The 24,622-nt window shown below is 31.7% G+C and overlaps 1 protein-coding gene across 1 annotated transcript; it reads left to right on the top strand.

The window, feature by feature from the left end:
- The first annotated feature begins 20,682 nt into the window (after positions 1–20,682).
- Positions 20,683–24,375, top strand: LOC127729491 (beta-1,3-galactosyltransferase 1-like). The gene is made up of 2 exons (XM_052237331.1): positions 20,683–20,947; positions 23,202–24,375. The coding sequence occupies exon 2, from the start codon at positions 23,208–23,210 to the stop codon at positions 24,222–24,224; it is 1,017 nt and encodes a 338-aa protein (XP_052093291.1). The 5' UTR covers positions 20,683–20,947; positions 23,202–23,207; the 3' UTR covers positions 24,225–24,375.
- The last annotated feature ends 247 nt before the right edge of the window (positions 24,376–24,622 follow it).

The following is a 24,622-nucleotide window of genomic DNA, read 5'->3' as shown; positions in this document are numbered from 1 at the left end:
TGTATCATCGGTTGATTAATTAATGTGTTGCTAAATATTAGTGTCAATCGCATAGCCCCCTATCACGTATGATATCGTTAATTATCGCGAAATTTAAACTTAAACGCGCATAGGATTTCGAAATCTGCGTTGATAAGTCGCTTATGTGAAACTGGTCTATTGATATTTTATAGCGTGTCTTTTTATGTTGTAATGTTACACAACTGTTTCAGGTTAGGGTAAAGGTTGGCGCCTGTTCAAACGTTTAAACCTGCTGTATTTGTTTGCACCTGTCCTAAGTCAGAAGCCTGTTGTTCAGTGGTTGTCGTTTGATGATGTGGTTCGTAAGTGTTACTCATTTTTTATATAGATTAGACCGTTGGTTTTCCTGTTTGAATTGTTTTACACTAGTCATTTTGGGGCCCTTAATAGCTTGCTGTTCGGTGTGAGCCAAGGCTCTGTGTTGAATCCCGTACTTTGACCTAATATTGTTTACTTTTTTACACATTGTGACTTGGATGAAGAGTTGTCTCATTGGCACTCATACCTCATCTTCTTATATCTATGATCTTCCACAGATATTTCAAAACGGTCGACCAAATCATGATGGTGTCAGTAAAACTTTGGAATGTATGACTTGAACTTTACCATATGAATCATTGATTCAATAGTTTCCTTTTGTGACAATCCTCTATCAAGGAAATGATGATCTACTATTCACTGTAATACCAGACCTATATTCTAGGTGTGTTCCAGGTTGTAGATTACAATATATATATTCTTCTACAACTTTCAAAATTTTAAAGTTAGAATCAGGGTAACAATTTTATTTCAACGTAACAATTGACATACGTTTTCACTAGACCAACAACAAAAGGGGTTTGAAGGATGAACAAGAAAGTATTAAAAAAAATTAGTATAAGTCATTTTACATTGTATACTAGTATGTTAAGATTTATTCATATAAATAGAGATGCTATATACAGAGTTATGACAACACTTCTCTGTTAAAAGTCTGATGCTCGAAAATTCATATGTCATCGAAAATCGGTTTTACAACTTAAAATAATTTCAGTGCCTCTGCAATGACGTATTCACTTAATGTGTCTCCATTATTGTCCGATAATGGTTTATCGTAAGCATGGTTGTTTTTAAATGTTCCTGGTAGAAGTTTCTCTTGAGTTAAGTCGGAGTTCATTCTGGGTAAAGACAATTTTCTATCACAGCAATTTACTTGATGTTCGAAACTAGATAAAGTTGGTCCATGTTGTAGAACGTTTGGTAAAGACCCAAACTTGTTCTCCGCGAACAGTGGTAGAGGAATTGAGGCCTTCTCTACTTTGGGTGATTTGTGCAGGTCATCAGTCAGTGAATAGATGCTTGATTTTATACTTTGTAGGCTTAAATTAACTGAAGGTGTTGTATCTAATCTTTCCATAAACCATTTCGGACAGAAAAAAGAAGCTGCTTCTCCTCTGTCTTGAAACGATTTCAAACTGTTAACAGATCTTATATCGACTAATGAATCATCAAAAACAAAGCTTTTATGACTTTGTGTTTTCCACTGTTAGGAGTATTTGGTGATGCCATAGTTGGAGGAAATACAGTAAAAATTTTATGTTGTTTATGATTTTTGCATGTACTGTTTACCAAATAACTTTTCATTTGCTGGTTTTTATCTTGAAAAGTTTCGTTTTTCTGGGCAGGTTTCAGGACGGTGCCATCCAACAAATCTCTAACGGCAGTACTTGCGCGTCTCATTTCCAGTCGACATGTCTTGACAATATTATATTTTGACTGTATGATAATACTGAACATGGCTGGATTTAATACAACCAGGACAACTTTCATAGACGAGTAAATGTCATTTAAATTTGTTCCATATTTCTTAAAGATGAGGGCTAAAAATTCTACTGGGTAAATATGCATACTAGGACATATGAACAGAACGGTCTGTAAAATTAATGACAGCGTGAATTGTCGCAATAAAGTTTTGCATTTAAAAGAATTTTGACGACTCATATCTTGCATTTCAGGATTAACAGTTATACGTCGTTTGTATAGAAGGAAAGAGATTTTTACCAACATGGAAAAGTTGAGAGTTACAATCAATATCCAAGGTATACTTTTCATAAGTGTATTCAATACTTTGATCATAATCATTCTTATCAACTTTCCCCGATCCTCTGGAAGCCACATCGCGACTGCATAGGTAAAGGTACATACAACTATCAGCAATATCCCAAATAGTATGCACTTTTTCGATTGATGACAGCGTAATTTATGATCTTGTGGGGTGTGCATACTTCGTAATACTCGATACCGAAATATGTTGAGTATCAACAAGTTGATAAGGTAAAAACCATCAAGAAGAAAGTCTGTGATATCTTAAATGAGAAAAAAACAACATTATCATTCATTTCATTCTCGTGAATTTAATTCATTGTCGGTTCAGCTGAGTCAAATTAAATTATTTCATTGATAAAGCAAGTTTCTTTATTTCTAATTTGTTTTTATTTATATGTACGGAATCAGTCCATGAATTCATGAATACAAAATTTCCATTTCTACACTAGCTAGATACTCTTATATCATAACTTCTTTTATTTGACACACAAAAAAAAATCTACATGCCATCATTTAGTCGCTCACAAGAGGCACGTGTCTATATAAAAAATATGTTAAGAACACTCGCATCTCGATTTGATGTTATGGTGGTGACACCATATTTAGTGGCATTTGAATTTGACACCCATTATTTTGTCTGGTTTTCAAAATGATTTAAAATAACATTTTCTTTTATCAGGTTGGGAACAAACCATCTACATGGTGTTTTTACCTGTATAGAGGGATAATCCTTCTATAGAGGGATAAAATTATCCCTCTATAGAGGGGTTTTTTGTTTAGACTGGATTTAAAGCAAAGTAGGGCAGATTGGCATTTTCTATTTATATTGACTATAAGCTATAGCATTGTATGCATCAATAAATGCACTTTATTAAAAATTGGGATGCCCAGTTTTTTGCTAAAGTAACAGAACTTGAAATCTATTGTATAGCTATCTGAACACCTGATCAACAACAAAATGGACAGTTGACCTTTAAATTTTATGTTAAATCTAACAATAGAAATTCTGTTCAATGAGGCAAAACTGAGTAGAATTTACCTGATCATCACAGCTTTCAATTATGATGAACAATAGATTGTATATTCAGTCAGTTTAGCAGTAAACTGGGCATGTACAAATTAAATTAAGTACATCAATTGATGCATACAATGCTATAGATTATAGCCAATATAACAAGAAAATGCCAATCTGCCCTATTTAGCTTTAAATCCAGTATTAACAAAAATACCCCTCTATAGAGGGATAATTTTATCCCTCTATAGAAGGATTATCACTCTATAAAGGTAAAAACACCATGTAGAGGGTTTGTTCACAACCTGTTTATGGCTGACGATAAAACAAAGTATTATATATGACTTTACCAAACAGGTGAGCTGAACGCAAAACTTACCTAAAATCTGGAACAAGTCTAAATTATTGGAAAAAAGAGGTGACAGCATCTCAACCAACATGTTCATGCCTATGAGAGATTTAGCAGCACAAGCTAGGATGATAGTAGAATCGATCAGAGCTCTTTTCTGTTTTGTCTTTGCTGTTATCCATAGAAACAGTATATTCAGAACGATTCCGCAGGCTGATAGACACAACTGTGTCCACATCAATGCAGAATTGTTGTTTACCTTTTGCAGCTTCATCTTCAAATGATATTGCTATCATCGCATTCAGTTTAAAAGGGAAAAGTCATGTGTTAATTAAAATGTCAAAATAAAAGGTCAATGTTCACTGTTTACGTCTTACCGTTAATATCATCGAACCAAACTATTCAAACTGTTAAAATACAACATCAATGTATTTGTTCAAATTCCCAAATGTAATTTACAAACGTATTTATTAGTATAAAGCTTATCGAATTTGTGCTTTTGAATATCAGACCACATTTATAAATTGATACACTTTGAATTAATCGACGCCATATAAAAAAAGAAATAAGGTTTAATTGCTATTGAGGTAACTAGTCCAAAGGGCATATTAACTGCGACAGGTCACCGTGTATGGCTTATAACAATTAGCACAGGATAACAATGGGAATCAAGTCTTAAAGAAAATTAATGGCTTAATATGAACAAATACCATTAAACCAAACAACAACAAATATGTCAGGCAGCCATTGACAGACATTTAGATAAAGATACAAATATGAGTTTTATAAACTGACAGTCGTGGAAGAATCTGGCACTGTTATCTCGTCAAAAGGGTTTTAATATGTTTATCAAATAAAAACACAACTAAACTAAATTGTGTATTTTCTTCTCACTCGATTTATAAGATTTGAACATCACTTTACTACGGTTGTCTCAATATAAAAATAAGGAGATGTGGTATGATTGCCAATGAGACAACTATCCACCAAAGTTCAAATGAAGTGGATGTAAGCAATTATAGACAACCGTATCAATGTATGCGATGGTGCACAGGGTATGTTACTACTGATATTGAGAAGTTGACAATAGCAAAACTGAACTTGTAACACGTGTCATAGTTTCTAGTTTAATGTCATTCATATGTGTCCGTTTCATGAGCAGACGTTCTTGCGTCAGTAGTATCATTATTGTCAAGATTACTGGGATATATGAGCTGAAAGTACTCACTGATAAGTGTTACTGGGTGACAGGACATCATCGACATATCTGAAAGTGAAATTATAGAACTTAGAAAGATGTTGTTTTTTTTAATCTTTATAAGCTTTTGTATGACTTTTGCATAATATGAAAATGAAAATAAAACTTCAAGCAAGAAGAGGAACCCAGTTGATTACCAAAGGAATTGTTAAGTTTTTGATACTGAATTTATCATCAAGAATAACAAGCGAACCCGGCAAACTTACCACTGTTATTTGTCTTTTCGTCGTGTCAATTTGTTTGCAAATTTGTTCAATAATGACTTTAAATATTTATGATTGCAACTATGGAGCAGGTAATCCTATAATATAAGACCTTGAAATGTGCAAATCAATTTAGGACTTTAATATATTAAGAATGGTTAAATCTAAATTCATTTCATACCAATAAAAATTGCCGTAAATTGAAAGTGTGAGTTTTGACAAATAATATTTTGTCATTATAACAGTACTAATGCATCAAAGATAGATCCTGCTATTTTGGAAAACTGTAAAACAATTAAGGAACTTTCCTAAAAAGTGTTGAGAAAACTATTTTTGTAATTTTTTAACTAATAAAATTCAACATGTGACCGAAGGAAATAAGATTTATTTTTTAAAACCTATTTACCCTTCCGGAGCACTTGAGATCATTCCCGGTTTTTTGGTGGGGTTCGTGTTGCTCAATCTTTAGTTTTTTATGTTATTTTTTGTATACTGTTGTTTGTCTTTTGATCGTTTTTTGTTTTGTTTTTTGCCATGACATTGTCAATTTGTTTTCGACTAATGCGTTTTAATGGTATTGCTGACCATACGGAAATAATTAACTGTATATCTCACACAAAACATAACTATACCTATTATAGAAGTTTCCCTTTTGGTGTGAAATACTTACCTTTTTATATTTGTATTCAATTATAGACAGATTGTTAAAATAGTTTGTCAAAATCGCAGTTATGTTTGAGCTGATAGCATTTATAGTTCGCTTAGTGTTCGACATTATAAAATGATGCAGGTAGCTGGAACTGAAAGAGAGACACGTAAAACTTCAATTACATTTTGAGTTTGTGAAAAGATTCAAATAATTTGAAAATAATCAGTGCAGTAAAATAAGTACAAGGGATGCTTGCCCCACCTATTTGCTAAAATATTTAACAAGTAGATAAAGATCGTTCAACAACGTAAAACCAGGTCATATGATCCACATTGTATGATTATACCTATAATCTACTTTTAAAACAAAAAGAAGATCTTTCTAACAATAAAATATATTGACTGAATGTGCGTGTGTTTTTTTTTTCTTCAAAACAATACCAATGTAGATTATGAAAGGGTGTGCCGCCAACACATATTTGTAAGTTCATCTAAGTTTTGTACCTAAGATTTTGTTTAGTCACGATGTCATTTAGTAGTATATGTCGTAAAGGTGATCACGCCTTCAGCATCCTCTCGGATTTGACAGTTATTTCGAAGAGAAAGCATCATAATGGAGAGGAAACCCATGGTTACTCGTGTAATCATTGTCTTGTTTTAAAGTGAATTAGTATAACCTTGTCTCCGTTGGCCAGTTGCAGTAAACATTTTTTTTTTCTTGTTTCCGATATTTTTATAACTTTCAAATTGATTTATTGTTTAATTAGGTTTCTAACATATGTAATATATTTGTCACTGGATAATGAACAATCTATTATGATATATATCACTTGAAGAGTTAAAAGAACATAAACAAACAAACAAAAATTCACATCATTGAAAATTTCTTCTTTTCACTAATACGAAATAAGAAAATCATTTTTTTGTGATTTCAAGCTTCATATTTTTGCTGACTACCATTATTATCCGTACGATTGTTTTAATTAAGTTAAATTACTACTTACAATGAACAGTCACATATTAAAAGTTTCCATCATATATAGAAGGAACTGACATGGTTATAATAATTTGAATGACAAAGTAAGTTTGCTAATTATGGCCCTTGGAAATCTACATTTGCCTCTTATTTACTATATACGATTGGAGTTTCGGATATTTAAAGTAAATCAAGAGAAATTTAGATCGAATGCTGAAAAAGACACATTAGTATAAATGATTCTTTTGGCACCTATAAGAGTTTGAACCCTACTGACAAAAAACACGAAAAGATTAACCAAAAATGAATGGTTGGTTAAAGTTTAAACACTTTACTACATTCACTTGGGATAAATTACGCACCACCGTTTACGATAAAACGGACACCTTTATTTTTTTAATAACAAATTGTCTTACTCTAAATGGCGATATAACTCTCAGCACCGTGATACAAAGTATAAATAAAAGAAGGAATAGATATACGTCAATGAAAAAGATATCAAACAATACCCGATAAAACAGTGAAGAAAACAGGATAAACTTATCAATCATTTAATTAAATTTATTCTAAAAGGTTACCAATTCAACACTGTAATTAAATCTTTGAATATTGGTTATATTGGTATAAATATTGATTTTGTTATCAGTAGATTAAAACCATACTAAATATTATTGCTATACACATATACTATATGCATGTTCACGGTATTATAATCTGTCGATACCTATATTTTGGCATTGCACAAGGTCATGTTTCCTCTGACTGTTAATGACGTCTTTACACTAAATCCATAAGTTGTTGGATGTGTACTGATTTATATTTTAGTCTAAGATACATGATTTTTTATTAGTTGTTATTGGCTTTGAACTAGCTGTCAGTAACTGCGAGTACTCTCAGATCCGTACTTTGTGTCTTTTTTTGTTGTAAGTGATTTATAAATACCCTGCCACGTCCGGTCCGTGTTTTCATTAGATGTCTTCTGCTTTGTGTCAATCTGATGAGTTGAGCCTTTTTCAACTGATTGAAATAGTTTGTTCTTAATTTGTACTTTTACACCACTGTCCCAGGTTATGGGGGGGGGGGGGGGGGGGGGGGTTTGCACCTTCAAACATCTTTAACCCCGCCACATTTTTTATGCACCTGTCCCAAGTCGGGAGCCTGTACATTTGTAGTTCAGTGGTTGTCGTTGGTTCTTGTCCTGTCATATTTGTTTTTCGCAAATGGTTTTGTTATAAATAATGCCGTTAGTTTTCTCAATTGAATTGTTTCATATTTTCCATGTCGGGACCTTTAATAGCTGACTATACGGTATGGATTTTTCTCATTGTTGAGGACCGTACGGTTGCCTATAAATGCTTACATCAACTCCATTTCAACTGTGGGGATAGTTGTCTCATTGGCAATCATACCACATCTCCTTATTTTTATATGTATCAAAACAAGTTTTGCTTAAACAACTTTTCATGCTGAGAGGGGGGCAATCTTATGTGTTTCTTCCTTTAGGTAAATGCAACATTTCAGTAACATACTAGTAAGCTGTAATATTGATTTAATGTTGACTTTCGTTCTTCTTTCGGAAACATCTGACAGCTTGTCAAGGCGAATTGATCTACGTCATCAAAGTCACGTTATGACTGCTATATATATATAGTTGAATAATTATTCAAAATTTAAGAAAAGTGGTGTTGAACATCCCTCAGACAAAGTAGACGATTTTGGTTATTCTTTTTAAGCTCCTTTTGAGTGTTCAACTATTGTGTATATAATGCTAAATTTTGTGACAAATATAGCATTTTCCTCACGGAAGTACGAACTGAATATTCTTTTTATCTATAACAATATCGTTCATTTGTTGAAAAGTATAGCAGCATTTTAAGAAAGTAACAATATTGTTTGTCATATTCATACTCGCTGCGTTGAAGACACATTGGTGGCCATGGGCTGTTTGGTCAGGTTGTTGTCTCTTTGACACATTCCCCGTCTCCATTCTCTATTCTATATTGTAGATTTAATGAGTGGTTTTATCAGCTCTTCAACGTTTGTATTAGGTTTTGGACTTTAAAATATTTTGGCATCGAGCGTCACAGAAGAAACATTAATTGTCGAAATGCGCATCTGGTGAAATAAAATTGGTATCGTTAATGTTAAATGTAAAACTAATTACCTCGTTATCTTTATCCAAAATTTGTACAATCGAACAATTAACAAAAACAAAATACAATAAATTTTCTTCAGCTTCATAATTCTGTAAATGCATCGATCGTACCTTTGACCCTGACTGATCATCAAACAATTTATTTATTTCAAAATTGAATGTAAAATGTCTAATTTAAAACCACAGTTTATTCTTTAAAACAGTTGGGATTGAAGACGCATAAAAAGATTTCAAACTATTCGGAATAGATGTTCAGATCTATTCACTTCTTTTGCATGAGTAATCTTTGATGATTAGATCTAGATAAAGGATTAAATTTGAATAGATATTTTCGATACATGGGTAAGCAATGATAAGAACATATATCGTCTTAGTTAGACATACATCATTAAATTCTGTAAACAAATAAGTCTATTATATTGATATTTTGTTTAATGGATTTTTGTTTTGTTTTAAATGAATGACTGCTTTATGTGACAAGAGTTCAACACAGTATCAATGCTGAATATGTTAAAAATATTTTAGTTTTAAATATATTTAAGGTCAACTTTTTTCAACCAGATTGTTTAATGGTTGGAATGTTCAGCAGTTATTTTTGTGATAACTTGTATTAATCGTTACGATAAATGATGAAGTTGAACTAGTGTCAAGCTATCCAGCAGTTCTCTTTATAAAAAGCTATCCTGCAATTCGTCATCCTGCAATTGCGTTTGGAAAACTACTTGAGCAACATTTTTTTTCTTCTTTTCAAAATGATGGTTTTTAACTTCTATGTTGGAAAAAAATACTTGTTAGAAAACAAAATTTGTATATCCCATTAACGAAATTTATAACTTTTGTTTACAGATTTCTTACTCATATTTACGGTTTTGTTACAAGAATTAACTATAGAAAAATCCTGATGACGATTCAATCAAAGTGCTATCTATGATATTATTCGTATTTACCACTGTTTAACTCACATTTGCGATTTCTTAACTCATTTTAACGACTGAAAATGTAGAATTTTAATTTTGAATTCACATCTGAAACCAGAAATACGGCATCTACTTCCTCACTGACAATTGCAATTTTGTAACTCATATTTACGGTTTTAAAACTAGTATTTTAAATATGAAAATCATGATGGCGATTTCAATAAATTGCGATTTATTTAGTTCATGATATCATTCGTATATTCTCCTATTTTACCCACATATGCGATTTTCTTACTCAAATTAATGACTTAAAAATGTAGAAATTCGACGTAAAAACATTTTCACATGTAATACTAACAATATAACTTCTATCTTTAACTTCAGAACTCATATTTGCGATTTTTAACTCATATTTACTAAGGAAAAATGTAAAATTTAAATTTCAAATTCATCGTAACATCTTACAACGAAAACACAACTTCTACTTATAACTTGTTAACTAACATTTGCCATTTTTTAACCCATATTTACGACTTAAAATGTATTTCATCGATATTAAACTTATCTTATTATCTACTACCGATAATGAAACTTCTGTTTACAACATCAAAACTCCTAAATTCGACCTTTTAAAACTTATTAACGACATAAAAACTCATATTATTAAGTCGAAACAAATACTTGCAACTTTGAAATTCATATAACCGGTATATAACATTAACAATATCTATTCATTCATGATATATTATGACAGTATCGAATATCTGAGGTAAACATTCTTAAAGGCTGAAAAATTTCGTTCGAAACATTGAAAAAAGCCATATTCTATAAAATAAAAAAAAAGGCATATGGGGTACCCACTTTCAAACCCATTGTCTCTGCAGGTCTTTATGCCTAGGGATTAAATACTCTGCTTTGATAAATAGCTATTGTATAGTACTACAGTGGGATAGTATCGAATTTCTGGAATAAGCATTCTTAAAGGCCGAAATCTCGTCCGAAACATTGAAAAAAGTCACATTCCATAAAATGGGCATTGAGGGTACCCACTTTCCAACCCATTAAAAGCAGAGTCTATAGTCCCTAGGCATAAAGATCTGCAGAGACAATCGGTTGGAAAGTGGGTACCCCAAATCCCAATTTCACAGAATATGGCTTTTTTCAATGTTTGGGACGAAAATTTTCGGGTTGTTAATATGAGTAAAAAAATTGCAAATGTAGGATAAAAAGGCATAACGATTTTTCTATTGAAATTGCTGATTTCAAAATCGTAAATATGAGTTGCGAAATTGCAAATGTAGGATAAAAAGGCATCACGATTTTTCTATTGAAATTGCTGATTTCAAAATCGTAAATATGAGTTGCGAAATTGCAATTATGAGTTATACAGTTTTAAATAGAAGTTGTATCGTCGTGTATTACATGCGAATTTTACATCGAAACTCTTTATTTTATAAGTCGTTAATATGAGTTTAAAAATCGCAAATGTGGGTTAAATAAGCGTTAATGGTTTGAATCGTCGTCGTTATTTTTCTTTTGTAAATGCTAGTTACAAAACCGTAAATATGAGTTAGAAATCTGTAAACAAAAGTTATAAATGTTGTTAATGGGATATAAAAATCTTTGGTTTTCTGTATAAGTATTTTTTTCGAACAAAAAAGTCAAAAACCATCATTTTGGAAAAAAAATTGTCGCTCAAATAGTTTTCCAAAAGCAATTGCATGACAGCTTTTCATAAAGAGAATTGCAGGATGGGAATTGTTGGATAGTTTGACACTAGTTGAAGTTGCAATTTATGATATATTTCAATATGAATATGAACGGTGCTTTGACCGACACGATAAGGCGGATAGTTGGCTAGTTCCGCAGGGCGCATTGCATTTGTGCCAATTTGTGAAAAATACTGTATTTCATTTGCGCGACAATGTTATATTTCATTTGCTCCACAAGGTTATATTTCATTCACACCACAATGTAATATTGCATTTGCGCCACAATGTTATATTTCATTTGCGCCAAATAATGAATACTAAGTTTGCGCCATTTTTCAGGTAATAAAAATTACGATTAAGTTTCAATGTAAGTTGTATTTCAAATACGATATTTTGTATAGTACTATCCTTGAATATGTATTGAAGAATAGAGGCACGTCTTATAGATGCAAAGAAAAATTATTATAACTGTCTAAGTAGATGGATGTAACATATAATGCTGGAGAATGGAAGATATTAATACAATTTAATAATATAAATTGAATGGAAATAATTTTTTTGGCACAAATGATATGACAATTGGCGCAAATGCAACGCACCGGTTCCGCACGAAGACATATGTTACCTTACCTGGATGCGCTATTCTAACTAAGAGTCGACCGATCTTTGCCCTTACTCCTAAATGACGCATGATAGGCGGAGAAGCAACAAATATTTTCGAGTCCCTGGTTAAACCCGATCGGGGATTGAACCCATAAACCTTCCGAACTTCAGGCGAGCACGCTTCCTCGAGACCACCTTAGACTGTTCCAAGATAAAACAAAGGTCACAAAGACGAAAGTAATGTGATTTGGGAAAGAAAAAAACTTAAGATTTATGAAAAGAAATTATTAAACTAAGATATTATGGATACCATGCATAGAGTTAATGCACCAATTCTATTCCATAAAACTGTTGTTCGGTGTGTCTGTTCATCCATCAAATTTCGCTAACTCATCTGTCATTTTTCGTTTTATTCAAGAGGACAAAACATATAATGTTTGCCCTTTAAATAATCCAAATGCTTTACCAAAAATATTTTCATAATGCGGAAAACCATTTTAATAAAAGAAGGATAACAGCCGCTCATATAGATTAATTCAGTCTGAGAGTCGAAAATTTAAAAACGTTACGTACAGGTCTGCGACTCTTTTCACACAAAATCTTAAGAGTAAAAATATCATACACATTTCAGTAAAACTTACGATCAATTTTAATCATAAGATTTTTTGTGAAAAGAGTTGCTGGTGATAGTTTCAATAACTTCACATAAATAGTGCTTACCTTTTCATCATTCATATTTAGTTATTGCAAAGACAAAAACATACAATACTGGTACTTAATTGTTGGGCATTATACTTTTTGGTTTTTTTTTCACATTTTTATTCTAATCTTTAAAAAAAAACTACTTGAAATGGATTTTTCCATCGGTACCAAGTTGTAGATTAAAATCAAACTTGTCCTTACCCGTTATGCGGAATGATCTAGAACAATGTTTTCTTATTTCCATCATGGGGATCGAGGGTGGTTTAGGGTTGGTTCTTTTTCTTTTTTTTTTTAAATATGAGAAAAATATCAATCGATCAGTTAAAAGGGTAATACTTTCATTTATGCAAATTGTTTTTCGATGGGCATAAGGGTGACTTTCTTAAGTGTCAACATTTGTTTATCTTTCTTTTATATTTGAGATTATGTCATAATGATGAATTAATTCATCCAATTACATATCGTTTCAAATTATCGCATGTACATTACATATAAAACTAAGCAGTTTAGTTGATATGGCAGGTGGGAAAATTTTCAAGTACATGTTAATAGACAGTTCATGATCCTTTTTTTTCTAACAAATATTATAGTGTTATTGTAAATTCCCTTTCTTTATTAAGTCGTGTTTTGTTCCTTGACATTTTAAACTAGGAATGCGGTGTTAATATCTATTCCTTACCTTGATATTCAACAATAATTTCGGAAAGATACTATAAAAATTGCTGACATATCTCTATCATTAGAGATCTGTATATATGTTGACCTCTGATTTTCTTCTTATGTGTAATGATGTTGTTGGATTTCTGTCTTTTTTGGGGATATACATTTGTACCTCCGTCTCCTTTTGTGTTAATAACATATGTTGAATTGTTTGAGTATCTAGGAGGGTCTGAATGGGGATTTACAGAATAGAGAATTATGGGCGAAAAAAATAAAGAATAGAGAAAAATGGACTCAACAAATAAAGAATAGAGAATAACGGGGTGCTAAAATATAAAGAATAGAGAATAAAGGGCAAAAAATATAAAGTATAGAGAAAAATGCCCCCAAAAAATAAAGAATACAGAAATGAAGGAACCCCATCCAGACCCTAATCTAGTAAAATGACAACATTTTACGCTGTCTCTATTGTATATTTTATGAAGAAATAACATAAAAAAAATGTGGTGTACACTGAATAACCCGCGTAGCGAGTTATTTAAAAGTGTGTAACACATTTTTGAGGTTATTTCGAATGGACAGAAAAAATATTACAGTCATTCCTTATAATTTAATTCTAGATTCATTTTTAAGGAGTAAATCATGAAAAAACGTTGATGACGTCACGGTCGTATGACAAAATAATGTCTATGAGCTGATAGACAAAAAAACTTTCAGCCAATCAGAAGACGTGTTACATTCAAAATTAAATTATAGCGTGCTCAAATTTAAACCGGGAGAAGGGGGTACATGTAGTAGTTTGATCCCTTAAAGATAATAATGTATCAAGTGAACATTAAAGTCGAGGAGATGACTTTTTGTATGTTGCTTGCTTTGTTGTTACATGTATTTGCTAGAACAAAAAGTGCATGTCGTAATTATCATGAAACATTGTTTTGTTATGAAACATTTAACATAGAGGTATATATCGTGAATGTGTAAAGGTAGATGCGATGGAAACATAAACTGTGTTACGTTGCTTTCATGAAGAAGGGATGACGGCAAAACTTTGCTGTGACAATTTTGTAGACAAAATTGCAAGAGTATTACTTTTCTTTTAATCAAAGTTTATACTACACCAGTATTTGGTAGGAAAGTGTAATTATGATGCGTACTAGTTTCCAATTTATTCGTCCAAATGCATGCTTTCTATGAGGGTCTGAATGTGGGGTCTTCCATTTCTGTATTTTTTTATTTTTAGGTTATTTTCCCTACTCTTTATAAGTTTTGCCTGTTACTGTCCATTCTTTATATTTTTAGTCTTTTTTTCTCTTTTTTTTATTTTTTGGACAACCTTTTCTGTAGATATGGCCAATCATTCTCAATTCTGTAAACCCCACTCAGATCATCTTCTATACAAACTAATGACCTGCAATCCAGTAAGAAAGAGAGATGTGTACAAAACATCTACAACCAGCTGCGGGGAACAACAAAATCAGTGTGTCAAACATGTAGAAAAAAATTATCAAATCTTAAAATTCATGAATTTCTTTTTTAATCGATATAACATTGGGCGATTTCCATGAATTTGTTTACACTTGACAATTTTTCAGTTGATAGACGTTTATTTAATATGTTAAATTCTAACTTCAAATAAAGGTTATCTTACGGATGCACAGGTGTTCCTTCGCTACTTTTGATTTCCTTTATGTGGAAACATGGTTAAATGCTATTGAAATTTTGACATATATTGACGGCTAAATATCAATAAGTACACATTCAATAGGTTTAGTGTAAAGACGTCAAAAACTGTCTTAAAAATACCTTGTGGAATACTCAAATGTACGAACCGACAGGATGATGGAACGTTGTGTTAATAACTGTATAACAGTACATGTTTAGTTAGTTTTAAGTTATAGATAATAAAACTAATGTTAGAACAATATTCAAAGATCTTATTACAGTTTTAAATTGATAATCATTTAGAATTAGTTCATTCAAAGGATCGATAAGTTTACATGAATTGTATTTAAATTGACGGTCTATACAAACAACATCATTGTAAAAATTAGGATGTGATATCCCGTTTGTAATAAGTTTACTAGGAATTTAGTAAAGGCTTTCAGAAGCGTATGGTAACGAAATCCCTGACTTAATAGTTTACCATTATGACACCTCCGGATTAAACAAAAATAGTTTGGATCACATATCATAAGAGAAAAATTCCAAATACGCATATGAAACATCAAATTAAATTTGATAATACTTATATAGTATGCAGTTTGTTTTCCCTTTTCATTTATGTTTTATAAAGTCGAAATTATCTTAACAAATGATCCAATAAAAACATTGTAAAATTATGAATTGCCAAAGACAAAATATACTAAAAATAGAACACATGCTTAAGAGTGCAGAGTTTAATACAATCATTGAAAGATACAGTTAGGTTACCATTCTATGTAAACAAAAGAATGTACCATACTTATGGGCAACGTCCAATAACATTACATACAAGGCACAATGAGGATGGATTATTTCTAAACGTCCATCGACAAAATACATTATGAAGACTTTTAAAAAAACAATTCGTTTAGATAAATATCTGACTGTTCACGTGGAAGATGATAATTGATATTATTTAAAAAGCTTTTAGAAGTTTTAATTTATGGGGCCCTTAAAATGATAATATCAGAAGAACACCGTGGTGAACAAACATAATGAAGGAAATCGTTTTGGTAAAAACAAATGTCATTAAACTTGGTAAACATATAGTCTTTTTTAATATATTGGTCAACTATATTTACTTAGTATTGATTTTGAATTACGTGTATGTTTTAGAGCCTAACTTAATCTGTTTCTAATTTAAAAGTTTATTTGACCATTTAACCCAGAAATGTGCAGGAAATTAAATCCACGGAAATGTATATCACGACAAAAACTTATTATTATTCTTTTGATAATTTGAAGGTATTATATATCTTTTTGATGAACAAGATAGAAAATGTTACAAGTGAAAAAATCTTGGTATTACTTTAGATATCTATACTACTAAAGGAAGAGACCGATTTCATTGAGCCGCAACTCCTCTGAAACCATACAAAGTCGGAAATATTTGTGATATGACGTATAAATGTAGTGTTTTGTACTTCCTAAATTTGTCTTTGAAACAATCTTTTTTCCACAGAAAACGCCAATTTTTGAGAAAATATCCAAATTCGGAGACCGTTATCGATCCGTGTCTTATACGCTTTCGCACATGCTCAGTTGACGTACTGCCCGCGAAATCCAAGTGAATGTTAACCCGAATAATTCAGTCCCTCCCCGTGATCGACTCTCCCACTCGCGTTAATGTAGCCATCTATCTATCTATCTATCTATCTATCTGTAAATATCATCTGCCAATCAAGGCACACCTCCTGGAACCCGGAGTACGGTATGTAAGAAATGTTAGATATATACACTGAATATCCTCCACCAATATTAACAGTAAATCCGTAAGAATTATTTACACTGATAAAAGTTCTTTATCCACACATAAAATATTTGTGTTCGATCTTAAAATCTAAAATTGATATTGTAAAATTTCATTTTAGATATTTATATATTGCATAGAGGTGATCTGACTACACTATGGAAATTACTTATGTTTAATGCCGCGTTTTCTATTCTTCTTCTTAGGCATAATGTTCAGTAATTCGTACCGCTTATGGTGCAATCTATATATAAGATGTCTACACAGTGGTTCTAAATGAATGTTAATGTCATTAGTAAGCTCTATATGTGCCGAGGTGATACAGTAGGCATAAGGATTCACTACAACAGTGAGAAGATCTATTTCTACAGACAGACTATATTTAGCAAATAGCAAGCTACAGGTGTTGGTGATCTTTTCAAGAATATCTCTACGTATATATTCTAGCCGGGTACAGCCTAGCAGAAAATGAGCAAGCGTCTCTTCACTACAGTTGCATAGCATACAGACAACATCTATTTTGTTTTGATTAAAGGCGGCTCTATTCAGTCCCTCCCCGTGATCGACTCTCCCACTCGCGTTAATGTAGCCATCGTAGAGCAGTGGAATATAACGACTGAATTATTCGGGTAAAGTGAATGTAAGACGAAAGGATAGAAAATAGGACAGTTAGGCCTATAAGGATCCTGTATTGTATTGTAAGTGCATCATTTTGCAAAATTAAACGACATCCACCCTTTTTACTCACGTGCAGAACTTTCCAAAAATGAAATGGGCGTTGATCGTGTCGAAGTGATCCTCCCCCCTTTTTATGTGTAAAAACAGGCACCCTTGACACTCTTTGTTTCAACACTTGCCCAATTGTACCGCGATTTAGTCAATTTAAACTGGACAGAGCAAATTTATTAAAATGTCAGGTGCATAAATATCAAATGGATTTAATATGTTAATAAAGATTCGCAAGGGAGACGGATTTATGCAAGTTTTCTTGTTGCCGAATTCCTATATTTCTGTTGTATATTTGTTATTTGTGGACTTTTGAAGAAAAAATATTGTTTAAGCTAAGTACCTTCTTATGCACGCACGAATTGTTTATGTTAATGCATATATATTCTACCAATATGTGATTATTGTTGTACCATTTTGTGATTTATTATGTATAGACAGGAACATATATATTGACGTTAGATATACTGTTCCCAGGTATAGATAAATTAAACAAATTATTTAGGAGGTCAGCAAGTGCTTTTTTAAAAGCTGATATAAAGACACTATCATCATAACTATTAAATAAATTACAATATATTTATATCGAGAATACAATTCAATACCAGAAAGCTATTCTGTTATTCAAATCTTTATATGGATTCGCACCTCCTTATTCAGAAGAAAATTTCCAATGTGTTCAATGTTTCAGTTGTCAGTCACGTTCCATTTACAATAACACTTTATACCTGCCAAAGCCAAGGAGCAATTTTATGAAGAAAACATGTAAATACGCTGGTGTACAAATATGGAATAATATGCCTTTAATAGTTAAAGATTGTTAATCGTTGAAACAGTTAGAAAATAAATGATATAACTACTTTTTAAACGTGTAGTCTTTGAATATTTTGTTTATTGACGTATTTGCTATACATAATAATATGTGAATGCACATGTACGTATCTAATGTACTTTTATCTTAATATATGTTGTATACATTATGTATATATTTGACTTATTTTTTGGAACAACTTTGAATATTTATTTATTGTACTTATTTATGTAGCTGGGATATACAAACATGACTACTCATGTTTATTCCGTCCTTCCAAAATTGTTGGCCTTCAATGTTCTTCGACTTTGTACTTTTAACTTTTTTTTATTCGAGCGTCACTGATGAGTCTTTTGTATAGACGAAACGCGCGTCTGGCGTACAAAATTATGAGCTTGGTATCTTTATGAGTTTTTTTTTTTTGTTCATCGAACATCCAAGGATCTCACGAAAAAGGCAATATATACACCCTTTGTTTGAACTTAGGAATAAAAATGGCACACACGAGAATTTCAACCACCAGGAAAGACATTAGTTAGCGGTGATTAATTTTGAAAAACGCGGGAAAATGTTGGATTTACCTTAATCATTCGTATATCTATGGATCTGATCCACAAAGTCGACTTTAAATTGAATGGTAAGAGAGGTGATTTATATATTAGGTCACTTGGACAAAATCAAAGACATCTAAAGGTCAACATACGGGTTACACCAAAAGACAATTGTCCGTACAATATACGAAGCTCTAGATTCTAATGAATTTAAAGAACAACATTTACAATTTGTCAAATTCTTTTATCTCTATGCATCTTTTTATATCGACCCTGTTTAAAAGCTAATTCATGAGCACTAATTATCAATTGTGTGAGGTGTTCTTTAGTATTGAAATTCTTCAAAACAGTTAGATAAGTCACCCTTTTGGAAATATCCTTGAATTTGAAATAAGTTCGTATTTAACTACTTTTCCCTTTAGCATTCTGTAAAAGATTATCTTTCCAATATTGCATATATACCTTATAATTAAAAATCTTTAATTTCATTAACATTAAGCTTATCAATATCTACAGCATGTAAGGCAAAATCATGATGAAATCCTGTTACCATGCAACTCATTAGTAGTTTGTTTTGTTTTTGTCTTTGCGTAGTGTTCGTTTACTTGTTTGTGGCCTGTCTTCCATTTTTTCTTTGTTGGGCTATTTAGTGTTGATGGCATATCTTGACCGTCTCTTTTATATTTATTGACAACTTCGTTTGATAAATTAGCTATTGAGCAGGGTCGATATAAAAAGATTGGTAGAGATAAAAGGTTCTTTGAATTCATTAGAAAACGACTCGAATGCATTGTTGTGTGGAATGCCCAGTAGTCGATCAACAACGACAAGTTATGTTATATTTTCCTATAAAGATTAATATTTATTAGAAAATCTTGATACAGAAAACAGATTTATACCTATAATGGTTTACTTTTATAAATTTTGACTTGGATGGAGAGTTATCTCATTGGCACTCATACCACATCTTCTTATATCTAATGGATTGAGAGTTGTCTCATTGGCACTCATACCACATCTTCTTATATCTATTGGATGGAGAGTTGTCTCATTGGCACTCATACCACATCTTCTTATATCTATGGATGGAGAGTTGTCTCATTGGCACTCATACCACATCTTCTTATATCTATGGATGGAGAGTTGTCTCATTGGCACTCATACCACATCTTCTTATATCTATTGGATGGAGAGTTGTCTCATTGGCACTCATACCACATCTTCTTATATCTATGGATGGAGAGTTGTCTCATTGGCACTCATACCACATCTTCTTATATCTATTGGATGGAGAGTTGTCTCATTGGCACTCATACCACATCTTCTTATATCTAAGTATTTGACTTCTTACTGTGAACATGAAAGCATATGCAGCACTGTGGTGGCTATTATTTTTTATAAATGTTTTAAAATAAGAAAACTACCGCTATAGTTAACTTCATATTATCATTATATATAGCACGCACTTTATTGGCCGATCATCGGTTTAATAGAGAGTTCGTATTCGTATTACCATTTTCCAGTGACCGCAGATACCCCTCCCCCTTTTTTTCCAATGTGTATCCCCCAAAATGGCGGCTTAGGGAAATAACTCAAACTCAAATTATGACATTCGAAACCTATCTATACTCAATCAATATAAATAAGCTTTGAAAATATGAACAAAATATAGTAACGTATCGAATAAAGACATTTAATAGTGAATTCATATTTTGACCAATCATCATGAAAAACCGTATTATGACCTGTGCTTAATTTTTATTTGATTGTATGATGTTTTATGGACTTAAACACATGAGCTCCTTGTTAGGTTGATATGAATCAATGAAAGAAAACCCAATACGTTAAAAAACATATCTCCGGTCAAGAGATGTAATCAATTTCGTACTTCAAAAACATTTGAATGTATGTTCATGTAAGTAGTTTTGTAATAGTATCGTTTACTATTCAAGTGAGTCGTGTAAACTGTTTTGTTAAAGTTTCTGCATGCTTGAAAAATATTTAAGAAAAGTTAATATCCCCTTTACGTTGTGTAGTTTTAAAACCTGTTCAGTTAATTGTGACCGACTTTGACGGAGGTGTCGTGTGAGAATATTCGTTCAAAAAGGTAATTACGTATTTTATTTTTTATTATTTATATTTATTCATTTATTTATTTTATTTTTTATTATTAATATTTGTTCATTTATTTATTTATTTATTTTATTTTGAAATGTTTTTTTTATTCTTCATATTCACTTCGATAAAATTATCAAATAGTGAAAATGAGCTATCTGTGATTTATTTCATAATTATTCTAATTGCATAGTATCTATTTTTTTTATTGTCTACACTTTTGAATTTTCTTGAAATTAATTGATGTAAAGCCTGATAGTTTTTTTTTTAATTTCAAACGTTAAATTGAAAATATATTCACGTTTGACTTTGTAAAATTAACAAAAGTCGTATATCAAATGACCAATTATATGAAGACGGAGGTTGAAAATGTATTTGTTATATAGATTTGTAATTGTTAAGTCTAGAAAACATGATTTATTTATTACTTGTTATTTGCTTTGAACTAGCTTTCGGTAACTGCGAGTACTCTAATGTCTGTGCTTTGTGATTTTTGTTTTTTGTTTTTAATTTCGTTAAGTTTTTTTTTTTTTGTGTGCTTTATAACGATCCATTGAGTTAAGCCATGTGCAACTGATGTTTATAGTTTGTTCTAATGTTGTGCTGTATCCCAGGTTAGGGAGAGGGTTGGGCGCTAACAAACATGTTTAACACCGCCACATTATTTATATGCCTATACCAAGTCAGGAGTTTGTAATTCAGTGGTTGTCGTTGGTTAATGTTTGTCATATTTACTTTTGGTATATTACATCGTATAAATAAGGCCTTTAGCTTTCTCGTTTGAATAGTTTCACATTTTTTTATGTGGGGGCCTTTTATAGCCGACTATACGGTATGGGTTTTTCTCATTGTTAAGGCCTTGTGGTGACCTATAATTTCTTTTATCTTCGTAATTTCAACTGTGGTGGATAGTTTTCTCATTGGCAATTATACTACATCTCCATAATTTATATTATATATCGTATCAAAGCAAGTAATGTGACTGTTTAAAAAGTAGGAAAATACAATGCATTGCTCTCTAAAAATAGAATTAAATAATATTCGATATTTATTAGAATTGTAATCAATTTAATTTTTTCCCTAACTTTTTTGGTAGGAGGTGATGTGCTGTCATATTATTGTTTAATACACTTAATTATTTTTGTCTTAATATTCGTATAACTCTCTTTTTCTAATGTTTTGTATTGCCTTTTAACAAAATTGAAAGAGAGATGAACTTGAAATTTATTAACTATAGATATATTTACAACGTAAGAACAAATAATGAAAGCGATGAAATGCTAGCAAGTCGCATGCATGACTGAGTAGGGCGTTCACTTTCATAATTTTAACCATGAACTTTTGTAAAGAAACAGAATAGCACTCTTCGTCAAATGGCTGATTAGAAAACATATTCTATTTATAATATAAGCCGGTGTCACTTGTTTTCTCTTTAGGAAGCATTCTGTTCATTGGATTGTCATGTCGACATATTATTTGCATATAGCTGAAAAATTGTTACAGATATAATCGATCTAAAAAATGGCAACATGTACAGGAACAGATGGCAATGTTAATAAACATAAACAATTATTTTGTTATCAACCCTTATAAGAGTTATTTCCCTTGAAATATTAAACACAATTTTTGAAAAAGTATATTTCGAAAACCGGAAGTCGTAGAGACATGGGACCTTCACCAAAAACAAAAGAATACACATTTTTGATTTTCTATCGGTTTTTATCCGTATTAAATGATTTCAATTTTTTTAAATTCTATGCAATTATCTGGGACCAATATATAATTATATATATATATATATGATTGGGAACGAAGAACAACGCATAAGCTGCTATGCCTTCCCATTTAAAAAAGGAAAAATTTCTGACACTTTTTACCAGCAGTCATTGCCTTGATATTGAAAGACTGATATTGTATGCAGTAATCAAAAACAGAAATCTTATGAACTTGAAGCTTTGAAAAAAAGCTCAGTGACCCATACATGTAATGATATTTTTGAAAAAAGTACGATATAGACTACATTTTGACAAAGTATAATTTAAAAGAATTCTGTTGTTTTCAATTAAGACCCCCGTCTACCTGAAACTGTTTCGGTCTCTTATCTGGCCACACAAACATGTTCTTTCTGTCATAAATAAATGTTCCTCACCTTGCTTCTTTTTTTCTTTTGAATCGTCTTTGCATAGAAAGTGGAAATAACGGAAGTGACGTTTACACTGTTAACATATTGTTCCATGCATTTATAGGATAAAATGAGGACAATGCGAATAGCTAGGAAAAGGGCAGTAGCAGTTTTCTTTATCATAAGTGTTTTAATATTTACCTACACCATGACTTTCGGAAACACTCTAATCGTTGAAAGGAAAGACTCCAAAAACTATATTCAATACAACAACGCTGAGAAGATGTTGGAACCAGGGGATATCAAGTATTCGATAAATAATAAAAACATCTGTAAACAACACCATGTGGTATCATGCATTGTTCTTGTCCATTCGGAAGTAACACATTTCAATCGACGTTTAGAACTCAGGAATACTTGGTTGAATTCGACGTTTTACAAAGGGAAAGTTGTCAAAGTGGTTTATTTAGTTGGCACTGTTAATGATGAAACCCTCACAAAGAAACTGGTGAAAGAGAATCGACAGTATGCTGATATTATACAGGGAAATTTTATTGATACGTTTCGTAATTCAACATATAAAGGATTCATGGGAATAAGATGGGTGAATGAATACTGCTTGAATGCTGACGTCGTTATAAAAACTGATGATAATGCTTTTATAAACTTGTTTCTGTTTTTTGAACAATACTATAGTCATATTATAGACGACGCCTATATAATGGGAGCGTACATGCAATCCAGTAAAATTATTCGATCTAAATCAAGTAGATGGTATGTTCCAGATACATATCTTAAAGGGAAACAGATATATCCTTTGCCTTATTTAAGCGGATATGCTGTGTTTTTACCAACAACTCTGATCCCTAGTTTTTACATGGCTGCTATATCGTCAGATTTTTTTCCTGTCGAGGATTATTATCTATTTGGTGTTCTGCCTGCAAAAATCAAAAATTATAAAAACGGCGTCAAATTTCAATTCTTAGATAACAAGAAATATATGATTGGGGACGAAGGACAATGGATAAGCTGTTATGCCTCCTCATTTCAAAAATGCAAATTTCTGACACTTTTTACCAGCAGTCATCGCCTTGATATTGAAAGACTATGGTATTCAGTAATCAAAGACAGAAATCTTATGAATTAAGAATCATTGATATCGCAAAACATGTATTCGTCGCTCTTACGGTAAATCTTATATCACGTGGGAAATGGAAAGCTATTAAAAGAATTAAAATACATACTATGTAATTTCATTTGGTTGGACAAAGTGAATAAATAAAGTAATTTCTCCGGAATGAATTAATTTTATTAGATCACCTGGACTTGGGCCAATATGAGCTTTTCCCATTGCTTGGTGTCCGTCGTCTGGCGTCCGTTGTCATCGTCGTCTGGCGTCCGTTGTCATCGTCGTCGTCCGTTAACTTTTACAAAAATCTTCCTCTTCGAAACTACTGGACAAAAAGAGGATAAAAGAGTAACAATTATCTTGAAAACCGCTGTATGTAGAGAATTTAGGACATCTGGACGTTTACATCAAAACTG

This window comes from Mytilus californianus, unplaced genomic scaffold (genome assembly GCF_021869535.1).
Source record: "Mytilus californianus isolate M0D057914Y unplaced genomic scaffold, xbMytCali1.0.p SCAF_2, whole genome shotgun sequence".
NCBI classification, from domain to species: domain Eukaryota; kingdom Metazoa; phylum Mollusca; class Bivalvia; order Mytilida; family Mytilidae; genus Mytilus; species Mytilus californianus.
The sequence above is the reverse complement of the archived record's forward strand: the minus strand, read 5'-3'. Positions and strand labels throughout refer to the sequence as shown.